The sequence below is a fragment of the Rhinolophus hipposideros genome (assembly GCF_964194185.1).
Source record: "Rhinolophus hipposideros genome assembly, chromosome: 5".
Classification (NCBI taxonomy): Eukaryota; Metazoa; Chordata; class Mammalia; order Chiroptera; family Rhinolophidae; genus Rhinolophus; species Rhinolophus hipposideros.
Window position 1 is genome coordinate 31,021,505 of NC_138051.1, and position 23,914 is coordinate 31,045,418.

The window sequence follows — 23,914 nt, forward strand, 5'->3', positions numbered from 1 at the left end:
ATACATGGAATAAATTAATTAAAGCAACTAAAAAGATTTGACATTTGAACTATTGAAATGACTAAATCAAGGAGATCTATTTCTATTATAAATTTTTAATTAAAATTGTTTTCAATTTTTAAAAAGGACAAAATAGATTAAGCACATCTGTGTGTGTGTTTTAGTAAAGTTAGAGAACAGCTAGGTATTCTTACTTCTTCAGAAAATGAAGCTTTTTTTCTGAGGAACTTTTTAGGTCTTGTTTCATGACATATTTTTCAAGAATTCTGACCTGATTATTTCATCCAACATTTATTTTCTTTATGCCTTAAGCATTCCTGTATATATTTTATAAAATGGTATCAGACACTTATTTTCCTGGTTTGAGTTTTTTTGTTTGTTTGTTTTTTTGGTTTGTTTGTTTTTTTTTTTTTTTTGGATTTTTAACCTAATTTCCACAACTTATACAAGATATAAATAATGTATCATATCTCTGTTTTACTCCCCATATACAGCGCAGAGCTGGAGGCACAGTATATACTTATGACAGAGTCTGCTGGTTGTACCTTTTGTTCCTTTCTTCCTTAGTAATAGAGACTTGACATTATTTATGGTGACTCCACTAAAATATTGCATTTACCAGTCTCTCCTTTGCAGTTGGAGGTGGCCAATAAGATTTTAACAGTAGCTGGTTAGTGGGACTTTTGTAAACTCTTTCAAATGGTTTCTCCGCACTTCAGCTCTCCATACATTATCACCATTTTGTTCCATTTCCTTATAGTTATTTTTCATATTGCCTTTCCTCTGTAAAGAGAACATTATAACCTTTTTATAAGTGCCTAACTTTTTAAAAATAAATAATAAATGCACTAAAATTATATTTTAAATGGTAGTCTGCATTAGTTTTTCATTTTTTTCCTATGATCTAAATTAAATAATAATGATAATAAGAGTAATAACAACAACAACAAAGTGGAAAAACATTTAAACCCACAAGAACAAAGAAAACAGGACAGAAGTTAGATGTAGACAAAAGATTCCAACAAATGTTTGGAAAAGAGAAGACAAAAGTGTGATAACTGATTTGGCAAAGTAGGGAAGGCTAACTCTACAGTACCAACTGAGAAGAATACTGAAGAGAAATACACAGATTTATCTCTCAGAATCCCAGACATGTTTGGGATGCCAGGACACCAAGTAAGAGAGATGGTGTTGTCCTGGCTGGTAATGGGGAGGGTAAGAGAAATGAACAGTTCAGTCTCTTATCTTCTCTTTCCACCTCTCACTCCCAGATGTCATACAGGCCTATGCTTCAACAAACAGAATATTGGCATCTTTGCATTAAGAAATTGAATGATATTAGAGAAAAGTCTTTCACATTCTGCCTTTGGAGATCACAAATAGAATGGCTGCCTTTCCACTGGAACCCTGAGGTTTGTTTCTTAGAAAACACCTAGGTGGAAAGAAGATAAGATTACTCAGATTTTCTGACCCAGGGCAACTGCTATGAATTTTTCCATTGTTCTTCATTTCATGAAGCAGTTCTAGGGCATGCCATGGGCTAAAATTTACTTTTTTTTTTTTTTAGGTATAAATGGTTATATTTATTTAGAATAATAATAGACATCAAAATAAATGATGAATTTTAAACTATCACAAGCATCACAAAATCTGAAAAAATAACATTAATTAGTCGCATCATTAGCTACTTGGCATATTTCTATAATACTTTTCCCCCAATATTTCCTAATAGTCATGGGATATGGAGTACAGCATAGGTAATAGAGTCAACGGAACTGTAACAGTTATATATGATGTCAGAGGAGCAATAGATTGGGGGAGGGGAGTTATTACTTGGTGAGGTGTGAAATGTCTAACTATTGCATTGTTTTGTACACCTAAAACTAATAATAATAAAAAAAGACATTGCATATCTAAACACAGAGGTGAAATAAAAATTGAAGTGATAAAAAAAATCCTAAAAATGTACACGACATTACCAATAACAATTAGTGAATTTTGTGAAGCTGAGAAAAATATTTTCTAAATGGATAATAAGAGAAAAATTTTGGGTCAACCACATTAAAGGAAATTGTCTTTAAGTTTCTTTATACATCGATTTAAAAACAAATAATTCAGCATTATTTTCTTATTAATCATTGTTGTTAATTCCCACTAGAATTTGGAATACATTATTTATAAATCCTATTGACACTTTCATTTTTTTCATTATCATGATTATAATTTATGTCCCTAATATGCACCAGACTCTGTTATGGGCTTGTGACATATCTTTTATCAATTTTATTTCATGACACCTTTATATGCTCTTAGCATTTCTAGTTTCCATATAAGAAAAATTAAGTTCCCAGAGGCAGGAACTTGCCTAAGGAAATGGAGTTAGAAAGCCTTCCAAATAAAAAAGCAGTTGTAAAAAGACGCTGAGTTTTCTACTATTTTTGCGACAATCTAGTGGATTTATAACCTGACACTTCTATTATTTGTGTATTTATATATGCATTTAATAAAAATTTGGAAGAAACTGAAGTTTTTCAACCATTTAAATCTGAATATAAGCTAAACTTCTTGAAAATTTTTGTGTTTAACAAACTCTCTAAAAATACACATTTGTTCTGACTTGCCCCTTTGAGGCCATTGAAAACAAATTACATCTCCAACTTAAGCCCTTTTTGAGTCTTTTCATCTCCAACTTAAACACAAAGCTTTAGTAGTTTATGGAAGAATATCTGATAGATTTTCATGGATCACTGAGAATGCAATTTTTTTTTAATTGAAAGGTAATTCTTATCCTCACTTCATAAAGATCAAGTTTGGCCATTGAGAGTATAATATGGAGATAATTTTAAAAGGATAAATTTCATTCTTTTTTCGAAAACATTTATTTTTCAATTAGTGTTGACAAACAATATTATATTAGTTTAAGGTATACAAAACAGCATAGTGATTAGACATTTATATACCTCAAAAAGTAATCACCCCAACAAGTCTATTACCCATCTGACACTGTACATAGTTATAATATTATTGACTATACTCCCTATGCTGTACTTTACACCCCTGTGACATTTCTTCAGTTATAGTTGACTTTCAATATTATTTTATATTAGTTTAAGGTATACAGTGTAATGGTTAGACATTTATATAACTTACGAAGTGATCTCCGGATAAGTCTAATACCCTCCTAACACTATACATAGCTCTTACAGTATTATTGACTACACTCCCCATACTGTACTCCACATTCACATGACTATTTTGTAAATACCAATTTGTACTTCTCAATCCCTTCATAAAAGGAAAAGTTTCTGAAAGACATGAGATGGAGTTCAGACTGATAAAACTAAATTAACATAGGACCTAATTTTATTTATCGTAGAATATTTCTAGATGAGGGATAGAGACAAGTATTTGTAGATTCATAGGTAGGAGAGTCAATAATAGGTTTATTTAGGGAAACAACTTCTGTTCCTTGTTCAGAAGGAACATTGTATGCTTGTGCCTAGTACAGTGTCTGATATGTAGTAATCATTAAACATGTGTATAAGACATTGGATAAAAGTCAGAAATATTAAGGAGTTATTACTTAAGGACTTCATTACAACATGTGTACACTGTTTAAGCAATTTATGTAGTATTAATATTGGGTTTGGACATGTTTCCATTTTCCTAAGCATCCAACATCTCTAAGTGATACAGTCCTTTGGGACAGTAAAATTGGAAATGTGCATCATATTGTAGAGGGCATATCACACATCATAATATTTATCACTCCTAATTCAAAGAAATTTGCCATTTTCCTTACTTGTTCTGGGCAATTCAAATGTTGTGTTTCTGTGCTCTTTGGATGAAGCACATACCAACTTTTAAATTATTCCCTCAGGTTTTTTACCCCTAGTTGGTTGGACCTGGCCTCCAGAGGAATGATTTTCTTAGTCACAACCTGTGGTGCTAGTTAGCTCATTGTTACATCAGGGAAGGAACCGAAATATAACAAAATATAGAGGACAAAGCTTTCTGTGTGGACGGGGGAAGAGGCACCTTCTCCCCCCCTCTATTGTCCCGGACTACACCAAGGCTGGCACATTCTTTGGTAGGTAAAAGAATGGTGTTATGATATTTACATCAGCCACTCTATTTTTGAGACAATGGGATGGATATAATGATAGGAATAACTATGTAAAATACTCAGAGAATGGAGTTGGTAAACAAACAATTTTTTCTTTTGCTCGATCCCTACAACTAAAGCGTTTAAACCCAAGGCTGAAAAGGGCATTAAGAAGACACCTTGCATTCCCACCAACAGTGTACGAGGGCTCCTTTTTCTCCACAGCCTCTCCAACACTTGTTACTATTTGTCTTGTTGATGATAGCCATTCTGACTGAGGTGATATCCCATTGTGGTTTTCATTTGCATTTCTCTGATGATTAGTGATGTTGAGCATTTTTTCATATGTCTATTTGCCATTTGTATATCCTCTTTGGAGAAATGTCTCTTCAGGTCCTCTGCCCATTTTTCAATTGGGTTGTTTGTTTGTTTTTGTTGTTGAGTTCATAAGTTCCTTGTATATTTTGGATATTAGCCCCTTATCGGAGGCACTGTTTGCAAAAATCTTCTCCCATTCAGTTGGTCGCCTCTTTATTTTGTCGATGATTTCTTTTGCTGTGCAGAAGCTTTTAAGTTTCATATAATCCCATTTGTTTATTTTAGCTTTTACTTCCATTGCCTTTGGGGTCAAATTCATAAAATGCTCTTTGAACCCAAGGTTTATAAGTTTAGTACCTATGTTTTCTTCTATGCAGTTTTGTGTCAGGGCTTATGTTTAAGTCTTTGATCCATTTTGATTTAATTTTGGTACATGGTGACAGATAGCAGTCCAGTTTCATTCTTTTGCACGTTCATTGCAGCTTTGTTTACGGTGGCCAAGACATGGAAACAACCAAAATGTCCTTTGATAGATGAATGGATAAAGAAGTTGTGGTATATATACACAATGGAATACTATTCAGCGGTAAGAAAAGATAATATAGGAACATTTGTGACAACATGGATGGATCTTGAGAGTATAATGCTAAGCGAAATAAGTCAGACAGAAAAAGTAGAGAACCCTATGATTTCACTGATATGTGATAAACCAAAAACAACAAAAGAACAAGACAAACAAATGAGAAACAAGAACTCATAGACACAGACAATAGTTTAGTGGTTACCAGAGGGTAAGGGGGTGGGGGGTGGGAGATGAGGGTAGGGGATCAAATATACGGTGATGGAAGGAGAACTGATTCTGGGTGGTGAACACACAATGGGATTTATAGATGATGTAATACAGAATTGTACACCTGAAATCTATGTAATTTCAGTAACAATTGTCACCCCCCCCCAAAAAAAAAATCTGGAAGCTTAAAAAAAAAAAAGAAGACACCTTGGTCATCTCATATGTACAGGATGAACCATTCTTAAACAGTCTTCAGAGAGTGCCAAATTATGAAAATAATCTTTCAAAATTTTCAATCCTGTCATTCACTCCTGAAATAAAATCAGGAAAACTTTGACTTCCGATGGTTCTTCTGGATGGCCTCTGTGAAGATGATGGGGGAGCTAAGGCCTGAGATGTTTCATTTTGAAGGGACTAGAGTTGTTAGTAGCAACTTTGGAAGAGAATAAGAAAAAAAGAAAAAGAAACTTAAAAACCAAAGAAACCTTGTTTTAAATTAATATGGGTAGAATATATTTTAGAAAGAAGATTCCAGGAAATAAAAATCAGGGATCATGAAGCAAAGTCAGAAAACACCAAATGAATTATAAAACAATTAGATTTGGAAGTATTTGACAATTTTTCCTACAAAGTCATTAATTAATTTATTCACTTAAAACATCAGTTTAATCATTCATTCATTCAATAAATGCATATTAAGGACCCTCGTGCCAGGAGCTATCTTAGGCACTACATTCGATATATAAATGAGATATATATATCTTAGGCACTAAATTAGATATATAAATGAGACAAGCCCCCTCAAGGAGCTTAGCGTTTCTGTTATATTTTGGCCAAAATATAAACCAAAAAATTACAATGCAATGACTAAAGTTTTTATTGGAGATGTGAACAGAGTACTACTATGGGAACTCAAACTTCTACGGTGCTTATTAGAAATTATTCATACAAAATTTCAGGCATTTGGCAAAAAAGCCTCTGAGAGTAGCTGGAGGAATTAATAATGGTGATTTATCAACAGTCACATGGGACTGTACTCTAGAGAAAATGAGAGGAGATGGTAGTGTTTAGAAGTCAGGTGTTCTTGTCCTTTTCCCTAAATGATTTCTTAGTCTTCCAGATCCAAGGATAGTAGTTGGGGGTAGAGTGAGAAAAGGGAAGTATAAACAGACATTCGAGGGCAATATTTTGGAAATCATATGTTAGGATGATAATTTCTCGATTAAACTTGCTACTTTGCAAGGAAAAATAACAACAATAATAATAATAATAAATTAAGTGTGAGCTATGTACTAGGTATTTTTCTGAGCTTTACATGCGTTAGCTCATTAATAATAATACCTATGAGGTAGGTCCTATTATTATCTCCATTGCATTGATGGGGCACATTAAAGCAGAGAGAAGGAAGTGAGTTGCTAAAGGTCACACAGCTAGTAAGGGGTCAGCTGTGTAAGAACCAAGGCATTCACACTGTATATCTAAGTCTATTATAAGAGAAATGCATAACCAGCATATGAACTTCAAAACTCTCTCAGATTGAGATAAGCCCTTCTCTGATCCTAATGCTTTCTTCTTGCTTAATTTACCGTGGGCAAAAATGTGTATAGAAAATCAAGATACTTACTATATCTTGGTATTTTTCTGCTACTAGTTTATTTATGAGACTCAAGGTCCCATGGCTCCACATACTCATTTATATGGTGAAGATATTTTTGTACACTGCCTCCTCATTATCTTACAGAATGAGGTAGATGAGCTTGAAGTACTCAGAATAAGAAAAATAAACTCATTTCTTTTATGTACTGTATGTATCTACAGTGGTGATTATATTACTGTCCCTTCACCTTGTCACATGTATTGTTCTTTTAAAATTAAAAAAAATTATTAAAATATAGCTAACATACAATATTATATTAGTTTCAGGTGTACACAATAGTTATTCAACATCTATATACCTAGAGAAGAGATCACTATGATAAGTCCAGAAACGATCTGACACCATATGACGCTATCACAATATTATTATACTTGCTATATTCCCCATGTTGTACATTACTTCCCCATAGCTTATTTGTTTTATACTTGGAAATTGGGATCACTTATTCCCCTTCATCTCTCTCCCCCACCTTTTTAAATTTTTCAATTACAGTTGATAGTCAATATTATTTTATATTAATTTCAGGTATACAGCATAGTGGTTAGACATTTATGTAATTTAAGAAGTGATCCCCCTGACAGTCTAGTACCCACCTGGCACTATACATAGTTATTATCATATTATTGACTATATTCCCTATGCTTTACTTTACATCCCCATGACTATTTTGTAACTCCCAATTTGTACTTCTTAATGCCTTCACCTTTTTCACCCTGTCCCCCAACTCCCTCCCATCTATTACCCCAATAAATCTAGTACCCATCTGACACCATATATAGTTATTACAATATTATTGACTATATTCCTTATGCTATACCTTACATCCCCATGACTACTTTGTAACAACCAATTTGTGCTTCTTAATCCCTTCCCTCTTTTACCCATTCTCAACCCCTCTCCCGTCTGGCAACCATTAAAATGTTCTTCGTATCTATGAGTTTGTTTCTGTATTGTTTGTTTATTTTGTTCTTTAGATTCCACATATAAATGAAATCACATTGCATCTGTCTTTCACTGTTTGACATAGTTCACTTAGCACAGTACCCTCCAGGTCCATCTATGCTGCCACAGATGGCAAGAACCCATTCTCTTCCCTGGCTGAGCAATATTCCATTGTATATTGTACCACCTCCTCTTTATCTATTCATCCACCAGTGAACACCTGGGCTACCTCTACATCTTGGCCATTGTAAACAATGTTGTAATGAACATATGGATGTACATGTTCTCTTGAAATAGTATTTTGGGTTTCTTTGGATAAATACTCAGAAGTGGGATTACTGGGTTCTTCTTTTTCTCTTGTTATAGCCTTTAGTTTTAAAGTCCATTTTGTCTGATATAAGTATTGCTACCCCAGATTTCTTTCCCCATTCTCATGAAATATCTTTTTTTCCATCCCTTTATTCTATTGTAGGCAGCATAAGTAAGGGTCTTGTTTACTTCTTCATTCAGCCACCCTAGGTTTTTTGTTTGGAGCATTTAATCCATTTACACTGGAAGTAATTAATCATAGATATGTAGTTATTGCCATTTTATTATTCACATTTTTTATTTTTTTTTTTTGTCTTAAAGAAGTCCCTCTTACATTCCTTGTAATACTGATTTGGTGGTGAGGAACTCCTTTTGCTTTTTCTTGTCTGGGAAGATCTTTTATCTGTCCTTCGATCCTCTCACCCATATTGTTCTTAATTTACTTTTGTAGGACCTTTACTCTTAATCCACTTTTATTTTCATAGAATCTTAGAATTATAGGACTAGAATATTCCTTAAAATTCTAGTTAAAATCCCTTATGTATTTATGAAGAAATAGCTGTAGAGGGAGGTTGAAATGTTTTCCCAACATCACACAGATTCTGGTGGCTGAGCTACCAGAATAATATCATAATATCCTCTAGTTTCATCCATGTTGTTGCAAATGGCAGGAACTCTTCCTAAAAGCTGAATTATACTAAGTCTAACAGTTAAATTTGAAAACTTGTTGCAATTATGTTGCTAACCTTTTTGTGATAACAGGGGGATTATTCATTATGAATTTGTACCAACTGGACAATTAACTAAGTTTACTATTTATAAATGCTGAAAAGGTTGTGCAAAAAAATTAGACGACCTAAACTTTTCACCAACAATTCATGACTTTTGCATCACAGCAATGCACCAACTCAAATGGCACTGTCTGTGAGGGAGTTTTTAACCAGTAGATAAATAACTGTATTGGAACACCCTCCCTACTCACCTGATCTGGCCCCCAATGACTTCTTTCTTTACCCAAAAATAAAGGAAATATGGAAATAAAGACATTTTGATGACATTCAAGATATCAAGAGTAATACGATGACAGCTCTGATGGCCATTCCAGAAAAAGAGTTCCAAACTTGCTTTGAAGGATGGACTAGGCGCTGGCATTAGTGCATAGCTCCCCAAGGGGCATACTTCAAAGGTGACTATAGTGATATTCAGCAATGAGGTATGTAGCACTTTTTCTAGGATGAGTTCATGAACTTCATTGTCAGACCTTGTATATCTCATAATTTCTTTATCCATTTAAGAGTAAAATGGTGGTTACCAGGGGTGGGGAGGTGGGGGAAATAGAGATATGTTGGTCAAAAGGTACACATTGTAGTTATGTAGGATGAATGAATAAGTCTAGAGATGTAATATACAGAATTATGACTATGGTTAATAATACTATTAAATACTGGAAATTTGCTATGAGAACAGATTTCACGTGCTCTCATCACACACAAAAAATGGTAACTGTGAGAAAAGGGAGTCTTTGACTATCTCTTTAGTCTGTTCTTGTGCCTTAGTCAGTCAAATGTCTTCCCTAGTTCTTTGGAACTCTTCCCTGCCAGGAGGCCTTTGCATTTGCTGTTCTCTATTCCCCCACAGGCTTTTTTCCTATGTTAAAATTAGCTGAAATGTCACCAATTCAGAGAAGCTCTTCTAAAAAGCCATCAGTACAGTATGTGATTGACTATGTTCCCCTCCACTTTTTAATAAGTTTGCACAATGACAGATGATTACCAGAATTATTGGGTGATCACATTGTAAGGTATTAAAATGTCAAATTACTATATTGTACACCTGAAGCTAATATAAGCAATATAAGATTGTATACCAACTATACTTATGTACCTAAATAAAATAAATAAAAAAGTTATCACTATACATCACCACCACACACTACCACTATTTATTCTTTGTCATACTTCTATTTTTATTTCCTTCTTGTCTCTTATCAATAGTGGTAATTATTTATTTTACTCATTTATATTTTATTCATTTATTTATTGTTTGTTTACTAATTTATTGTCTGTCTATATTTCTAAAATGGAAGTTCAATGGGGGCAGAAACTGAGTCTTCTTTTGGTCATTGTTTTGTTCTCAGCAGTTAGCACATAGTAGATACTCCATAAATATTTGTTGAATAAACAAATAATTTATAAAAGTGACACAGAAGCTATATGTTTTCGGATAGAGCTCTCCATACCATTGTAAAGTTTTGTTCTGACATGCATTAAATTACAAATGCAGGCCAAGGTCAGAATTGTTATGGGTTTAACAGTATTTTAGGCCATGTTCATGTTCATGTAGAGAATATATGTGTTGGTTAGTCCTTCAGTGAGGAAGTGACATGGTTTAGTGTCATGGTGTGTGTGTGTGTGTGTGTGTGTGTGTGTGTGTGTGTGTGTGTGTGTGATGAGTAGTGGCTTGGGAAACATAGAGTTTGGTTGGCTAACTATTGGATTGAGGTGCTCCAGTAATGAGTCCCTTTTTAACTTGGTGGTTGTGAGGAGTAGAGGAGAGAGGCATTAAGCAAGGAGTGAGAATGGAAGAATGCTCTGTATTTTTTTTCCTAAGGAATAAATCAGGTAAGTTATGGTTCTTAATGCAAGCACATCTTATTAGCTTCTAATTTTACATTATATCATGGACATTGAGGTACAAAAGCAAATCTCTTTGATGCTTTTTTTGGTAAAATGATCTTTTTTATTCCATAATAACCAAAGTGTGTTTGTCTTTCCATGACATCAACGCACATTAGCCTACATTTTTTTCTTTCTGTATTTTCTTTCTGTATTAGCTTTTTTCTCTTCCTCTTTCATGGGATGGGTATAGAACAGGACAGAGGAAGAAAGGTGATCAGAATTATCATATCAGTATCTCTATGAAAACAAAAAAGTTTAGGGTCTTATAATAGTATTTACTGCATTGAAATATTCTACTTTCAGTCACAAGAGGACAATTATTTTATTAAGAACAAATAATTTAATCACTTCAACCTATTCAAAAAGGACAGATGGATATAGCATAATAAAAAATATCCAAATGATCTGAGTAATTATAATGTTCTAGATGCTTTTTGTAGAGATATTTTTGATTGTTGGAAACTCAGAGTTTACACATCAGTAAATGAGCAGTATGCTGTGAGTTTACAATTATATACCTACTGTGTTTTTAGTTATGGAGGCTGTGGGGTGCCCTCTTCAGGTAAGTACAGTAAAACTATTGATTTCTGAAACCTAGGAACTATGTCATTCTGGATAATCTCATAATTATCACATAATTATAGTTTTTAAGAAAGTTAAGGATTAAAAACTGGCAGCATTATCTTTCTTTCAATTAAAATCTTTCTGAATTGAATTTTAAATTTCCTTATTTTACTTAATACGATGAACTAACCAAGGCCCACGCTGGACTATTCGTACGTATGGAAATATTTACCCATTTGCTAAATAGTCCCACAGTAATGAATTTTATGAATGTTTTTGTTTTTCTGCCTCTTGTGTCATATTCCTGGTACACACAGGTCTTTTTTTTAGTGTGCCTACTTTAATGATCCAGCCTTTCTTTGATACTCATACATGCTTTAGTAACATATTAGATTTGGAAGTCACATGTCTATGTTTGTTAAAAGTATGCACAAACTGAGTCAGTAGTTTCCAAGGAAGAAACACTGGATTACTTCAGTCAATAGTATACTATTGGACACCATCAAATCTATTTGGTTTTATAAAACCTTAACATTTTTTCCCTATGCTTACCTCTTGAGGAGAAACAATATTATAAAATCGCACATCAGTAGACTAGAAGCAACTCTTTAGTATTGGCTGTTGCTTACAAGAAATACTTACTTCAGTGTGGCAGTTTTTACACTACTTAAAAGAGGAAGCATATTTAGTAGAGTGAATGATTACCTTATTTTTATTTGAGGATTTTGTTCTATCTAGTAGATAGTAGCGTTAGGTTCAACATCATGTCTTTAAGCAAAATTTTAGCAATAACCTTATTACCACTTTCACCTTGAAATGGAGACTGTGTCAGCTGGGGTGGCATGCAAACCCATTTCTCAGATCACTGTCCTCTTCCTGCCTTCCTGAAACAGTGAGTAAAATCCATGGTCAGTGGAGTAATGGGATCTGGTCACAGCCAGAAAAATTTTCATTTAGGGCCCTTCATTGTTGTATACCTGTGACCATTGTTGCTTACCTATTACCAAGAATTAAGCTGTGTAGGCTTTGGTTAAGGGAAAAACATGTCTGTTCACTATACATGAACCCCTGGGATCTCTTTGATAAATTAAAACTAAAATACTCCCAGATCAGCATACTGGATATTAGGTAAGAAGACTAAATTTCCAAGTTGGTTAGATTTCTCAGCAACAACAAAACAATCTAGAAAGAACAGGCTGCATCTCTTACTATCAGTCTAAAATTTGGCTAAACTCAGAAGCAGCTGCACACATTGCTGACTAAGGTAAATGTTTGGCGGAAGGATTGGTACATTGCTGAGTTGCATAAAAAGTAGAAATTAATAACATTAAAAAGTTGAAATTTTGGTTTCAGATGTGACACACTTCACATGGTTTTAATGTTTTTATTTTTCAGGTCATCACTTACTCTTTCCCTATCTTGGTTTATGAGACATAAAACGGGACAACCAAACATATCCTAATGCAATCTCTTAATGACAGAGACTATCTGATGATTTTGAAAGCAGTAATATAACTCTACTTAAGAGCTATTTTGAGTAATTATAATTTCTTTATTTTTCATAGCCATATTAAGAAAAAAAGTGAAGATATGGAACATGCAAATTATACCAGAGTGACAGAATTTGTTCTGACTGGCCTATCCCACACTCGGGAGGTGCAACTAGTCCTATTTGTTATATTTCTATCCTTCTATTTGCTCATTCTTCCAGGAAATATTCTTATTATTTGCACCATTAGGCTTGACCCCCATCTGACCTCACCCATGTATTTCCTCTTGGCTAATCTGGCCTTCCTTGACATTTGGTATTCCTCCATCACAGCCCCTAAAATGCTCATAGACTTCCTTGTGGAAAGGAAGATCATTTCTTTTGGCGGGTGCATTGCACAACTCTTCTTCTTGCACTTTGTTGGAGCCTCAGAGATGTTCTTGCTCACAGTAATGGCCTTTGACCGCTATGCTGCTATCTGCCGCCCCCTCCACTATGCTACCATAATGAATCGACATCTCTGCTGTATTCTGGTTGCTCTCTCCTGGATAGGGGGCTTCATTCATTCTATAATACAGGTGGCTGTCATTGTTCAACTTCCCTTCTGTGGGCCCAATGAGTTAGACAATTACTTCTGTGACATCACACAGGTTGTCCGGATTGCCTGTGCCAACACCTTCCCAGAGGAGTTAGTCATGATCTTTAGCAGTGGTCTTATCTCTGTGGTGTGTTTCATTGCTCTCCTAATGTCTTACACCTTCCTCCTGGCCATGCTCAAGAAACACTCAGGCTCAGGTAAGAGTACCAGCCGGGCTATGTCCACATGCTATTCCCACATCATGATTGTGATATTAATGTTTGGGCCATCCATCTACATTTATGCTCGCCCATTTGACTCTTTTTCCCTAGATAAAGTGGTATCTGTATTCCATACTGTGATATTCCCTTTGCTTAATCCCATCATTTACACATTGCGAAACAAGGAAGTGAAGACAGCCATGAGGAAGTTGGTCAATAGAAATATTTTATGTAAAGAAAAGTGAAAGATAAATGGTATATTCAACAGTCCTTCTGAGGGTCATTGTCCTGGAGTAAGAAGCATTTGCAGTGGTGATAATGCCGATTTCACTACCTCCTTTCATCTGAGTTCTTAAAATCCCACTAGGTTTTTCTTTTTTAAATTGGTGAAAAAACAAAGAAATTGAAATGGAAATAAATGTACTCACACCCTCTCTGCAATTTCTGCCAGATCACAATTAGAATTCATGACACAATAATGGTCAACAATACACACTTTTAGTAATTGTTTATTGAGTGACTATTCTGGAGAGGCTTTGACTGTAAGGAGAATGTGTGTTGAGAAACAATAAAATAAGTAAGACCTGAGAGACATGTCCACTATAAATATGAAGAAGTAAATGGCCAGCATATGAATAAGAGTAGCTTTCAGTGATCAAAGTAAATATTGTTGTCATGTTTCAATCTTAGCCCAGTGGGATGGTGTTTGGTAAACCATCTTCCTGGGACTGTAAAAATAGATTACTTTTGTTCTTATCTCTTTCTCTTGCCAGAGTAAATGATGGAAACTGAAGATACATTCATATAAGCTATTTCAATTGATAGTTCAGTTGGTAGCCACTTTACATTGTTGGTGACAGAACTCATGCTTCTGTCACATCCTGGAAACAAAATTTATGAATTCGCAGCAGAGTGTAGTTTGTGTACTACAAGAGACCCCTCTCTTTCCAGAGGAAGTTGCAGTAAACTAGTGGTTTTTATAGCTAGTCTCTACTTAACATCTTCCAGAGTGACAGCAGACTTGGAAGAAGGGAATCTAGGTTGACTGGAATTAATGGTCATCTAGCTGTGTGATTTTTAAAAGACTATTATCACTTTGCCATTTTTGTGTATTTTCTGTGTTTGTCGATTATGCCTCTCATGTTAACATTAAATTAGTAGGGTGCTGCTTTAGTTAGCACTTGAATTCAGAGTTCTTTGCCATTAAACCATTTTTTAGTACATATGGAAGAGACCTAGATATATTGGTTCCCATAATCCTCTAGTGAATTATTTATTAGTGATCAGTTTACTATTCCCTGACACTAAGATCCCAACTACTGACTATGTTTCAGAATGTAAAAGATAGATTAGAATATTTGAGTTCATACAAATTTGTTTACTTAAATTAATTTTTTAGTTTCAAAGTGAGGGTGTTTATCCATCAAAGGGTGAGAGCACTTTGTGTGCTTTCAGCTTTAGTCATATATATACATACATATATATATATATATATATATATATATATATATATATATATATATATATATATATGATAGTAGATTTCTTCAGCATCAGAAATAAACATATGTGAATGAGTTATGAAAATAATCCCAGGGTTACTCTTTATCTATATTCTATTTATTAATTGAGGAGGTAACTTGTGCCAGACCCAGTGCACCTCGGATACATAGAATGTAATTGTAGTGTATAAAGTTTGTTCTTTTCTTTGGAAAATTTTCCCTATGATAACCCTCTTTCATCTTCATTGCTACAGTGACTTCTCTTCTAAGAACCCAAAGACATTTACTGAAATTATGATTCCTAAATTTTGAGTTGATTTCTCATTCCTGGAAATGAATAAAACAGTAGACTTCCCTAATAGTTTACCACATAATATGAAAAAAATCTAACATACAAGATATACATATAGATAATAAAAATGATGAGTTATGTTTCTAGATTTTATATTAGCTTATTGTTATTTCTCTGTATCTGAACCAGCCAGACTTCTATTCATTTGTCATTTATCCTTCATTTAGCTAAGATTAATGCTCTTGAGAAAGAGACTAAAGACTTAATATGCTCTTCAAACACCAGTATATTGCTACTACAGAAGGATATTTGCAGAAACATTGAAGCTAGGAATAAGGAGAGAAAAAAACATAAAAAAATAGTAGTGCAATGAAGAATTGCTTAATTAGAAACACTATCTGGAATTAATATTGATAGAGAAGTGGAAACTTTTGTCATGCTGGTGAGCAGTGATCTACTTTGATTCATGGAGGACATAATTGGTATAAAGGCTTAGATCGGCAGTTCTCAACTGGGGGCAATTTCAGCCTCTAGGGGACATTTAGCAATGTCTGGTGATATTTTTGGCAGTCACAACTGGGGAATACGATTGGCATTTTGTATACTATAGAAGCCAGGGATGCTGTCAAACATGTCCCAGCTATCTCCATCCCCTAAATTATCTGGCTCCAAATGTCAATAGTGCCAAGATTTTGAAATCCTGCCTTAGACAATGAACAGGGATATAATAGGTATTAATCTCCTATGTAATCTTTTCATGTACACTAATGTCTCTAAATAACCCAGTGCCCTCAGTTATGTGGGTAGACTGTTTCTCCCCATGTAACTCTTCCCTATTTCTTCTCCGTTACTTCTAAATGTCTTTTAATCCTTTTTTCTTTCAGTCTCTTCTATTTCTCCTTCCCTCCCAAACTGCTGCTGAGCTTCAATTTTCAATATCAGTAATATCTGAATTGAGTAAGTTAGTATCTTTAGCTCCAGATAATGAGTATACTTTCAATTACTCACTGACCTGCCTGAGAATTTAGAATTCAAGTTCCACTCATCTAATAGCATTTTCCTAATCTCAGTATTAACAAGATGGACTTCACTATAACATCTGGTAAAAAAACATGTTTATTATCCAAACAAAAATAAAGTTCCCTTGTAATTTTTATTTATTAAAATATGTTCATTAAAATTTTTTTAAAAATATATGAAGTATATGAAAAATTCCAAAATATTACTGTCAATCTCCTTTTCCCCAGGGATTGGGGTTTTCCTTTAACAAAGTTTGTGAAGTCTCACCAATGCAGATCCATTGGCAGCAGGCCAGTTTGCCTACCTTGAATTGTTACACAATATAATGAACTATCACTAAGTAAACAGAGGTGAGGTGGTACAAAATTCTTCAGAAAAGTGTAAATCTCAGATTTTATGTCTAGCAAAACTTGTATTTAAATTAAAAGGCTAGAAACAATTTTGAACATTAAACAAAAATTGTGGAATTTTGTGTCTAAGAATCCTTTTGAAGAAACTATCAGAACAAGCTTCAATTATATGGAGACAGAGAAACTAGATCGGACACTGAATAGTAAATCTAAACTAAAGCTAAGACTGAAATTAATATGGAGATTTTCATGAACAGTATGAACAGCTACATGCCTTGACAATGCAGAAACTATAGAGTTGCATTCCTTTTCGATCAGGTGGGACATTAGATAGCTTTACCGAACCTCTCACTAAACACAAATACACATGAATAAACATCTTTTGAAATACTTTGATGAGCTGGCAAAAAAAAAAAAAAAAAAGATAGTGTAGAATACTGAGAATCTAAAAATCAAATGAAATTTGGAACCCAGAGAAATCCGCTTTTACTATGAGGACTTGTGTTTTGTTTTCAAGGCCACGAGTGCTGGTGGTAAAAACTGAGATGTTTAGCAGACAAAGCCCAGCTCACCCAAGGATATATTATACACCAGGCTGAGGTCTCAAAGAATATATTTTCAGGATCAAGGATTTTTAAAAATGCACTACCCAAAAGGCTAAAAAGAGAAAAAGGATTATAAACTATTAATATAAGTGGGTTCACATATATTTTTTGAATTTGAATTTACACTATTGAATACTCTGAATCACTGATAGCTGATAATTTTGTTCACAGCATCTGGTTCTAGAGTTGTAATGCCTCCTAATAGCAGAAAACACAAATAATCTTTATTCTAGAATTCAAAGTATTGTACAGATAAACTTTGAAGAAATAAGAGCTTACAGTCAAATATCAATGAACACCAAGAAAGCAAGGTTCTGTGAGAACCAGAAAACAACAGAAAGAATCACAACCACAACAAATCTACAAAATATAAATTAAGTATATTTAGATTTTGGGAGAAATAAAAAAAGAGTAGGATTGTATTGATCAAAATGGCGGTGTGAGGTGAGCCTCTGTAAAGCTCCCCTGGAATTTACAACTAATCAAACAACAATAACTCTACAAACGACTCCCTGCACAGCAGACAGGCAAGACGAAGAGGCCCACTACTTAATTCACCTAAAGGTGGGCAAATCACACAATCGGGGATGGAGGAAAAGGAGAAGTGCGGAGACAGAGCCACGCAGGCGCAGGACGCAGACCTAGCTCAGTACTCTGAGCCCGCTGCATCCCTGAACTACCGCAGCTGCGGGAGAGGGAAGAACTCAGACTACTAGGGCTCCGCTTATGGCCCACAGGGCTGAGGGGGCAGCATATAACACGGCTGAACCCAACCTCACGGCAGAGACCTTGGAGAAAAGACTGAGGGAAGAAGGCTGAAAACAGTAGCTTAAGCCCTCACTGCCGAGCAGAGAATGGAAGCCTTAGGCACTGAGACCAGCCACCCCCTCCATACCCTCCCAGAGCTTACCCCGCCCCCACCTGCCCGGTGCTAGAAGCAGAACAGTAGCAGTGTCAGATCAAAAGAACAGAATATTTGCTGTTCTCAGAACTGTGGATCGCAGACACGGATTCACAGCCCAACTAGTTCCCGCAAAGGGGAGGGAGCTGTGGAAGCAAGACCGGCTGTGGTAGTGGTCACCTCCATTGCTCTGGGCCACCTCTCACAGCTCACCCCACCCCTAACTCCACTTATCTGAGAGGATCCCTGCAGGAGTAAACAGAACTGCTGAAACACACGGGCTCTGAATCTGGTGCAGGAAGAGCTTTGGAACTTCAAAAGCTCATCCCATACCCACACAGACACTGCGCCCTGTGACCAAGGCAAACCATTAACAGAGGAGAAGTCTGTCTCCCAGGAAAACCCCCATTGTGTGAGAAGCTGCAATAGTGCAGAGAAAACACAGCACTGCCGAGTGAGAGAGAAAAAAAGGCTACAGTTGGAGAGAAAATAAAACATTCTATCAACAAGTACAGGTAAACGAAAGAGAGACCTCTTTCTATCAACCCATTGCAGAAGTCACTCCTCTAGATGTCTAGGAAGAGAAATAATAAATCAGTAATTGCCATGAATAACCAAGGCAACAAGACAGCTCAGAAAGAAAGTGAAAGGTCTCCAGAAAAGGAACTTAAAGAGATGGAAATATGTGACTTAAATGACAGAGAATTCAAGATTGCAGTTCTGAGAAAACTCAACGAGATGCAAGAAAACACAGCAAGGCAGTTTAATGAACTCAGAAACACAATCAAAGAACAACATGAGCATTTTACGAAAAAGATTTAAATTTTGAAAAAGAACCAAATAGAATATCTGGAGATTAAGAACTCAATAGAAGAAATTAAGAATGAAATAACCAGCTTAGGTAGTAGAGTGACCAGATGGAGGAAAGAATCAGTGACATCAAAGATAGAAACCTGGAAATGACACAGATGGAAGAAGAAACAGATTTGAGACTTAAAAGAAATGAAAGAACGCTACAAGAATTTTCTGAATCCATCAAAAAGAGCAATATAAAAATAATGGACATACCAGAAGGAGAAGAAAGGGAGAAGGGAACAGAGAACGTATTCAAACAAATTGAGGATGAGAACTTCCCAAACTTGTGGGCAGAACTGGATCCTCGAATCCAAGAAGCAAATAGAACACCTAATTACCTCAATCCCAACAGGCCTTCACCAAGGCACATTGTATTGAAGCTGCCTCAAATCAACGACAAAGAAAGAATCCTCAAGGCAGCCAGGGAAAAGAAGATGGTAACCTACAAAGGAAAGCCCATTAGATTATCATCAGATTTTTCGGCAGAAACTCTACAAGCCAGTAGGGAGTGGAACCAAATATTCAAACTATTGAAAGAGAGAAATTATGAGCCAAGAATAATATATCCAGCAAAGATACCCGTTAGATATGAGGGAGGAATAAAGACCTTTTCAGACATACAGAGCTAAGGGAATTTTCTAATACATGACCTGCACTACGAGAAATACTAAAGGAGGCTATTCGACCACCATGAAGAGGGACAATTTGTGGCAACTAAAACATAAAAAGGGGGAGAGTAAAGGCCTGAACCGGAATATGGGAATGAAGAAAGTAAGCGTGCTGAAGAAACTGGAATACTCTAAATATCAAACTTTCTTTTACATAATCTTAAGGGTAACCACTCAAAAAAAAATCCAGAACTGAAATATATACAGTAATAAAAAAAAAAGAAACAGAGGGAAACATCATAGAATATCACCACACAAATAATAGACAACAACAAAAAGGCAAGAAACAATGGAGTCACAGCCTTACCAGAAAACTAAAGAGAGAATGATGGGAAATCCTCACTTATCAATAATCACCCTAAATGTAAATAGACTGAACTCACCAATAAAAAGGCACAGAGTAGCAGATTGGATCAAAAAACTAAACCCAACCATATGCTGTCTCCAAGAGACACATCTCAGCTACAAGGACAAGCATAGACTCAAAGTGAAAGGGTGGAAATTGACACTCCAAGCAAATGGTACCCAGAGAAAATCAGGTGTAGCCATAATGATATCAGATGAAACAGACTTTAGGGTGAAAAAGGTAACAAGAGACAAACAGGGAAATTTCATAATGGTAAAGGGAACTATACAGAAAGAAGACATAACAGTCATCAATATTTATGCCTCCAATCAGGAAGCACCGAAATATACCAAGCAACTACTAACAGAACTAAAGGGAGAAAGTGACCAAACACAATTATACTAGGGGACTTAAATACATCATTGACAGCTATGGACAGATCATCCAAACAGAAAATAAATAACGAAAAAACAGCCTTAAATGACACATTAGATGAAATGGACATAATTGACATATACAGAGCACTTCATACTAAAATATCAGACTATACATTCTTTTCTAGTGTACATGGATCATTCTCAAGGATAGACCATATATTGGGAAATAAAATCAGCCTCAGGAAATTTAACAAGATTGAAACCATACCAAGCATATTCTTTGATCACAAGGCTTTGAAATTGGACATCAACCGCAAAAAGAAAGCAGGAAAAAACACAAATACATGGAGATTAAACAACATACTTTTAAAGAACAACAAGGTCAAAGAAGAAATTAGAAGAGAGATAAAAAGATACATAGAAACAAATGACAATGAAAATACATCCTACCAAAATTTTTGGGATGCGGCGAAAGCAGTTTTAAGAGGGAAATTTATATCATTACAAGCCTATCTAAAGAAACAAGAAAAACCCCAAATAAATAACTTCATGTTACACCTTAAAGAACTAGAAAAAGAAGAACAAGCGAAACCCAAGGTCAGCAGAAGAAAGGAAATAACAAAAATCAGAGCAGAACTAAATGAAATAGAGAACAAAAAGACAATAGAAAAAATTAATGTGACAAAGAACTGGATCTTTGAAAAGATTAACAAAATTGACGAACCCTTGGCTAGACTCACTAAGATAAAAAGAGAGAAGACACTAACAAAATCAGAAATGAAAAAGGGGAAGTTATAACAGATACCACAGAAATACAAAGGATCATCCAAGAATACTATGAAGGACTATATGCCACCAAATTCAATAACCTAGAAGAAATGGACAAGTTCTTAGAAACATATAGCTTTCCAAGGCTGAACCATGAACAACTGAAATATATAAACAGACTGATCACCAGTAAAGAAATTGAATCATCCAAAACCTTCCCAAAAGCAAAAGTCTGGGACCAGATGGCTTCACTAGTGAATTCTACCAAACCTTCAAAGAGGATCTAATACCAATCCTGCTCAAAATCTTCCAAAAAATTGAAGAGACAGTACTCCCTAACTCATTTTATGAGGCCAACACAACCCTGATACCAAGTCCTGGTAAGGAAAACACACACACAAAAAACTACAGACCAATATCTCTGATTATTATAGATGCAAAAATCCTAAACAAAATTTTAGCAAATCAAATACAACAATGCATTAAAAAGATTATTTATCACGACCAAGTGGGATTCATCCCCAGGGCACAAGGATGGTTTAACATCTGCAAATCCATCAATGTGATATATCACATAAACAAAATAAAGGACAAAAATCATATGATTTTATCAATTGATGCAGAAAAAGCATTTGACAAGATACAACATCCATTTATAATTAAAACACTTAATAAAATAGGTATAGAAGGAAAATACCTTAACATAATAAAGGCCACCTATGACAAGCCCTCAGCTAATCTCATAATTAATGGTGAAAAACTGAAGCCCTTTGCTGTACGTTCAGGAACACGACAGGGCTGTCCCCTATCACCTCTGCTATTCAACATAGTGTTGGAAGTCCGTGCCAGAGCAATCAGGCAAGAGAAAGAAATAAAAGACATCCAAATTGTGAATGAAGAAGTTAAATTATCACTCTTTGCAGATGACATGATGCTATATATAGAGAACTCTAAAGACACCACCAAAAGGCTATTAGAAACAATCAATGAATACAGTAAATTTGCTGGCAACAAAATCAATGTACAAAAGTCCATTGTTTTCTAATGTGGTAGCCACCAACCAAATGTGACTATTGAGCACTTGACATTGGCTATGAACTGAAGGAATAAATTTTAAATTTTATTAATTTAAATTTGAAAAGTCACATATAGCTATCCTTGTAGTATAGTTTCTTTAACTTCTTTGAAAATATTGCTCTACGTTTTAAAACAACTTTCTATGTTGCTATTGAAAGAAGTCTGATGTTAACCTTCAAGGAAAAACACTTATAGGTAATTTTTTGTTTGTTTGTTTGTTTGTTTGTTTGTTTGGAGGTCCATAGAAATTTTTACATTTAAAATTCTATAGTTTTACTCCAACATGTTTCAGAGTTGATGATTCTGGGACAACTTTTTCTCAATACTCAGTTTATTTCAGGAAATACAATACTTAGCTCTGCGCTGCCTAGGGAGGTGGCGTTCATCTCCTACTCGGTATCATGGCTGCCCTCAGACCACTCGTGAAGCCCAAAATCGTCAAAAAGAGGACCAAGAAGTTTATCCGGCACCAGTCAGATCGTTATGTCAAAATTAAGCGTAACTGGCGGAAACCCAGAGGCATTGACAACAGGGTGCGCAGAAGATTCAAGGGCCAGATCTTGATGCCCAACATTGGTTATGGGAGTAACAAGAAAACAAAGCACATGCTGCCCAGTGGCTTTCAGAAGTTCCTGGTCCACAACGTCAAGGAGCTTGAAGTGCTGCTGATGTGCAACAAATCTTACTGTGCTGAAATTGCTCACAACGTCTCCTCAAAGAACCGCAAAGCCATTGTGGAAAGAGCAGCCCAGCTGGCCATCAGAGTCACCAATCCCAATGCCCGGCTGCGCAGTGAAGAAAATGAATAGACAGCTTGTGTGCAAACTGTGTTTTAATAAAACCATAAAATTCTTCCAAAAAAAAATACAATACTTATAGTTTAAATATTTGTTTTTGCATAACTGTAAGGCTGCTTTCATCTGATACAGAATAACAAAAGAAACTGAAGAAGAATTAGAGGACTTCTATCTGGTTTCAAGGTTTATTATAAAACTACAGCAACCAAAACAGTGTGGTATTGATGGAAAGGATAAACAAATAGATTGATTGACCAAAATAATATTTATGTGAGTCTGTGCAGAAATAAACTCACATAAATGGTAACTTGATTTTTATCAAAGATGCCAGTATAATTCTGCAGAAACAGTTTTAAACAAATGAAACTAGAGCAACTGAATATTCATATGGAAAATAATGAACTTGGACCCCTATCTCACTGTACAGATACAGTTCATTTGAGTTGAATCATAGGATCTAAGTGTAATAGTTAGAAATATAAAGCTTCTAGAAGAAAACATAGAAGAATATGTTTTCTCACATACCTGGGATAAGCAATCATTTCTTAGATAGCACAAAAAAAGCTACAAACATAAAGAGTGATAAATTAACCTTAAATTTTAAAAAATTACTTCTCATCAAAAATACCAGTATTAAATTAATAAGAAAATCACACAGTGGGAGGAAAATTTGGAATCTCTTAGTCTTATTTTCTCTCCAAGTGAA

The 23,914-nt window shown here is 35.0% G+C and overlaps 2 protein-coding genes across 2 annotated transcripts; both read left to right on the top strand.

The window, feature by feature from the left end:
- Window positions 1-12,944: 12,944 nt before the first annotated feature.
- Window positions 12,945-13,895, top strand: LOC308497201 (olfactory receptor 4M1; the record flags this gene model as incomplete). The annotated part of the gene is made up of 1 exon (XM_081047562.1): window positions 12,945-13,895. Exon 1 carries the CDS (start codon window positions 12,954-12,956, stop codon window positions 13,893-13,895), a length of 942 nt encoding a protein of 313 aa, XP_080903688.1. The 5' UTR covers window positions 12,945-12,953.
- An 8,893-nt stretch (window positions 13,896-22,788) lies between these two features.
- On the top strand, window positions 22,789-23,260 carry LOC308497205 (large ribosomal subunit protein eL32-like). Its single transcript, XM_081047566.1, has one exon. The coding sequence runs from the start codon at window positions 22,813-22,815 to the stop codon at window positions 23,218-23,220; it is 408 nt and encodes a 135-aa protein (XP_080903692.1). The 5' UTR covers window positions 22,789-22,812; the 3' UTR covers window positions 23,221-23,260.
- The last annotated feature ends 654 nt before the right edge of the window (window positions 23,261-23,914 follow it).

What these genes read in the sequence shown, in the direction of transcription:
- LOC308497205 (XM_081047566.1), top strand. Translation starts at nt 22,813, where the DNA reads ATGGCTGCCCTCAGACCACTCGTGAAGCCCAAAATCGTCAAAAAGAGG.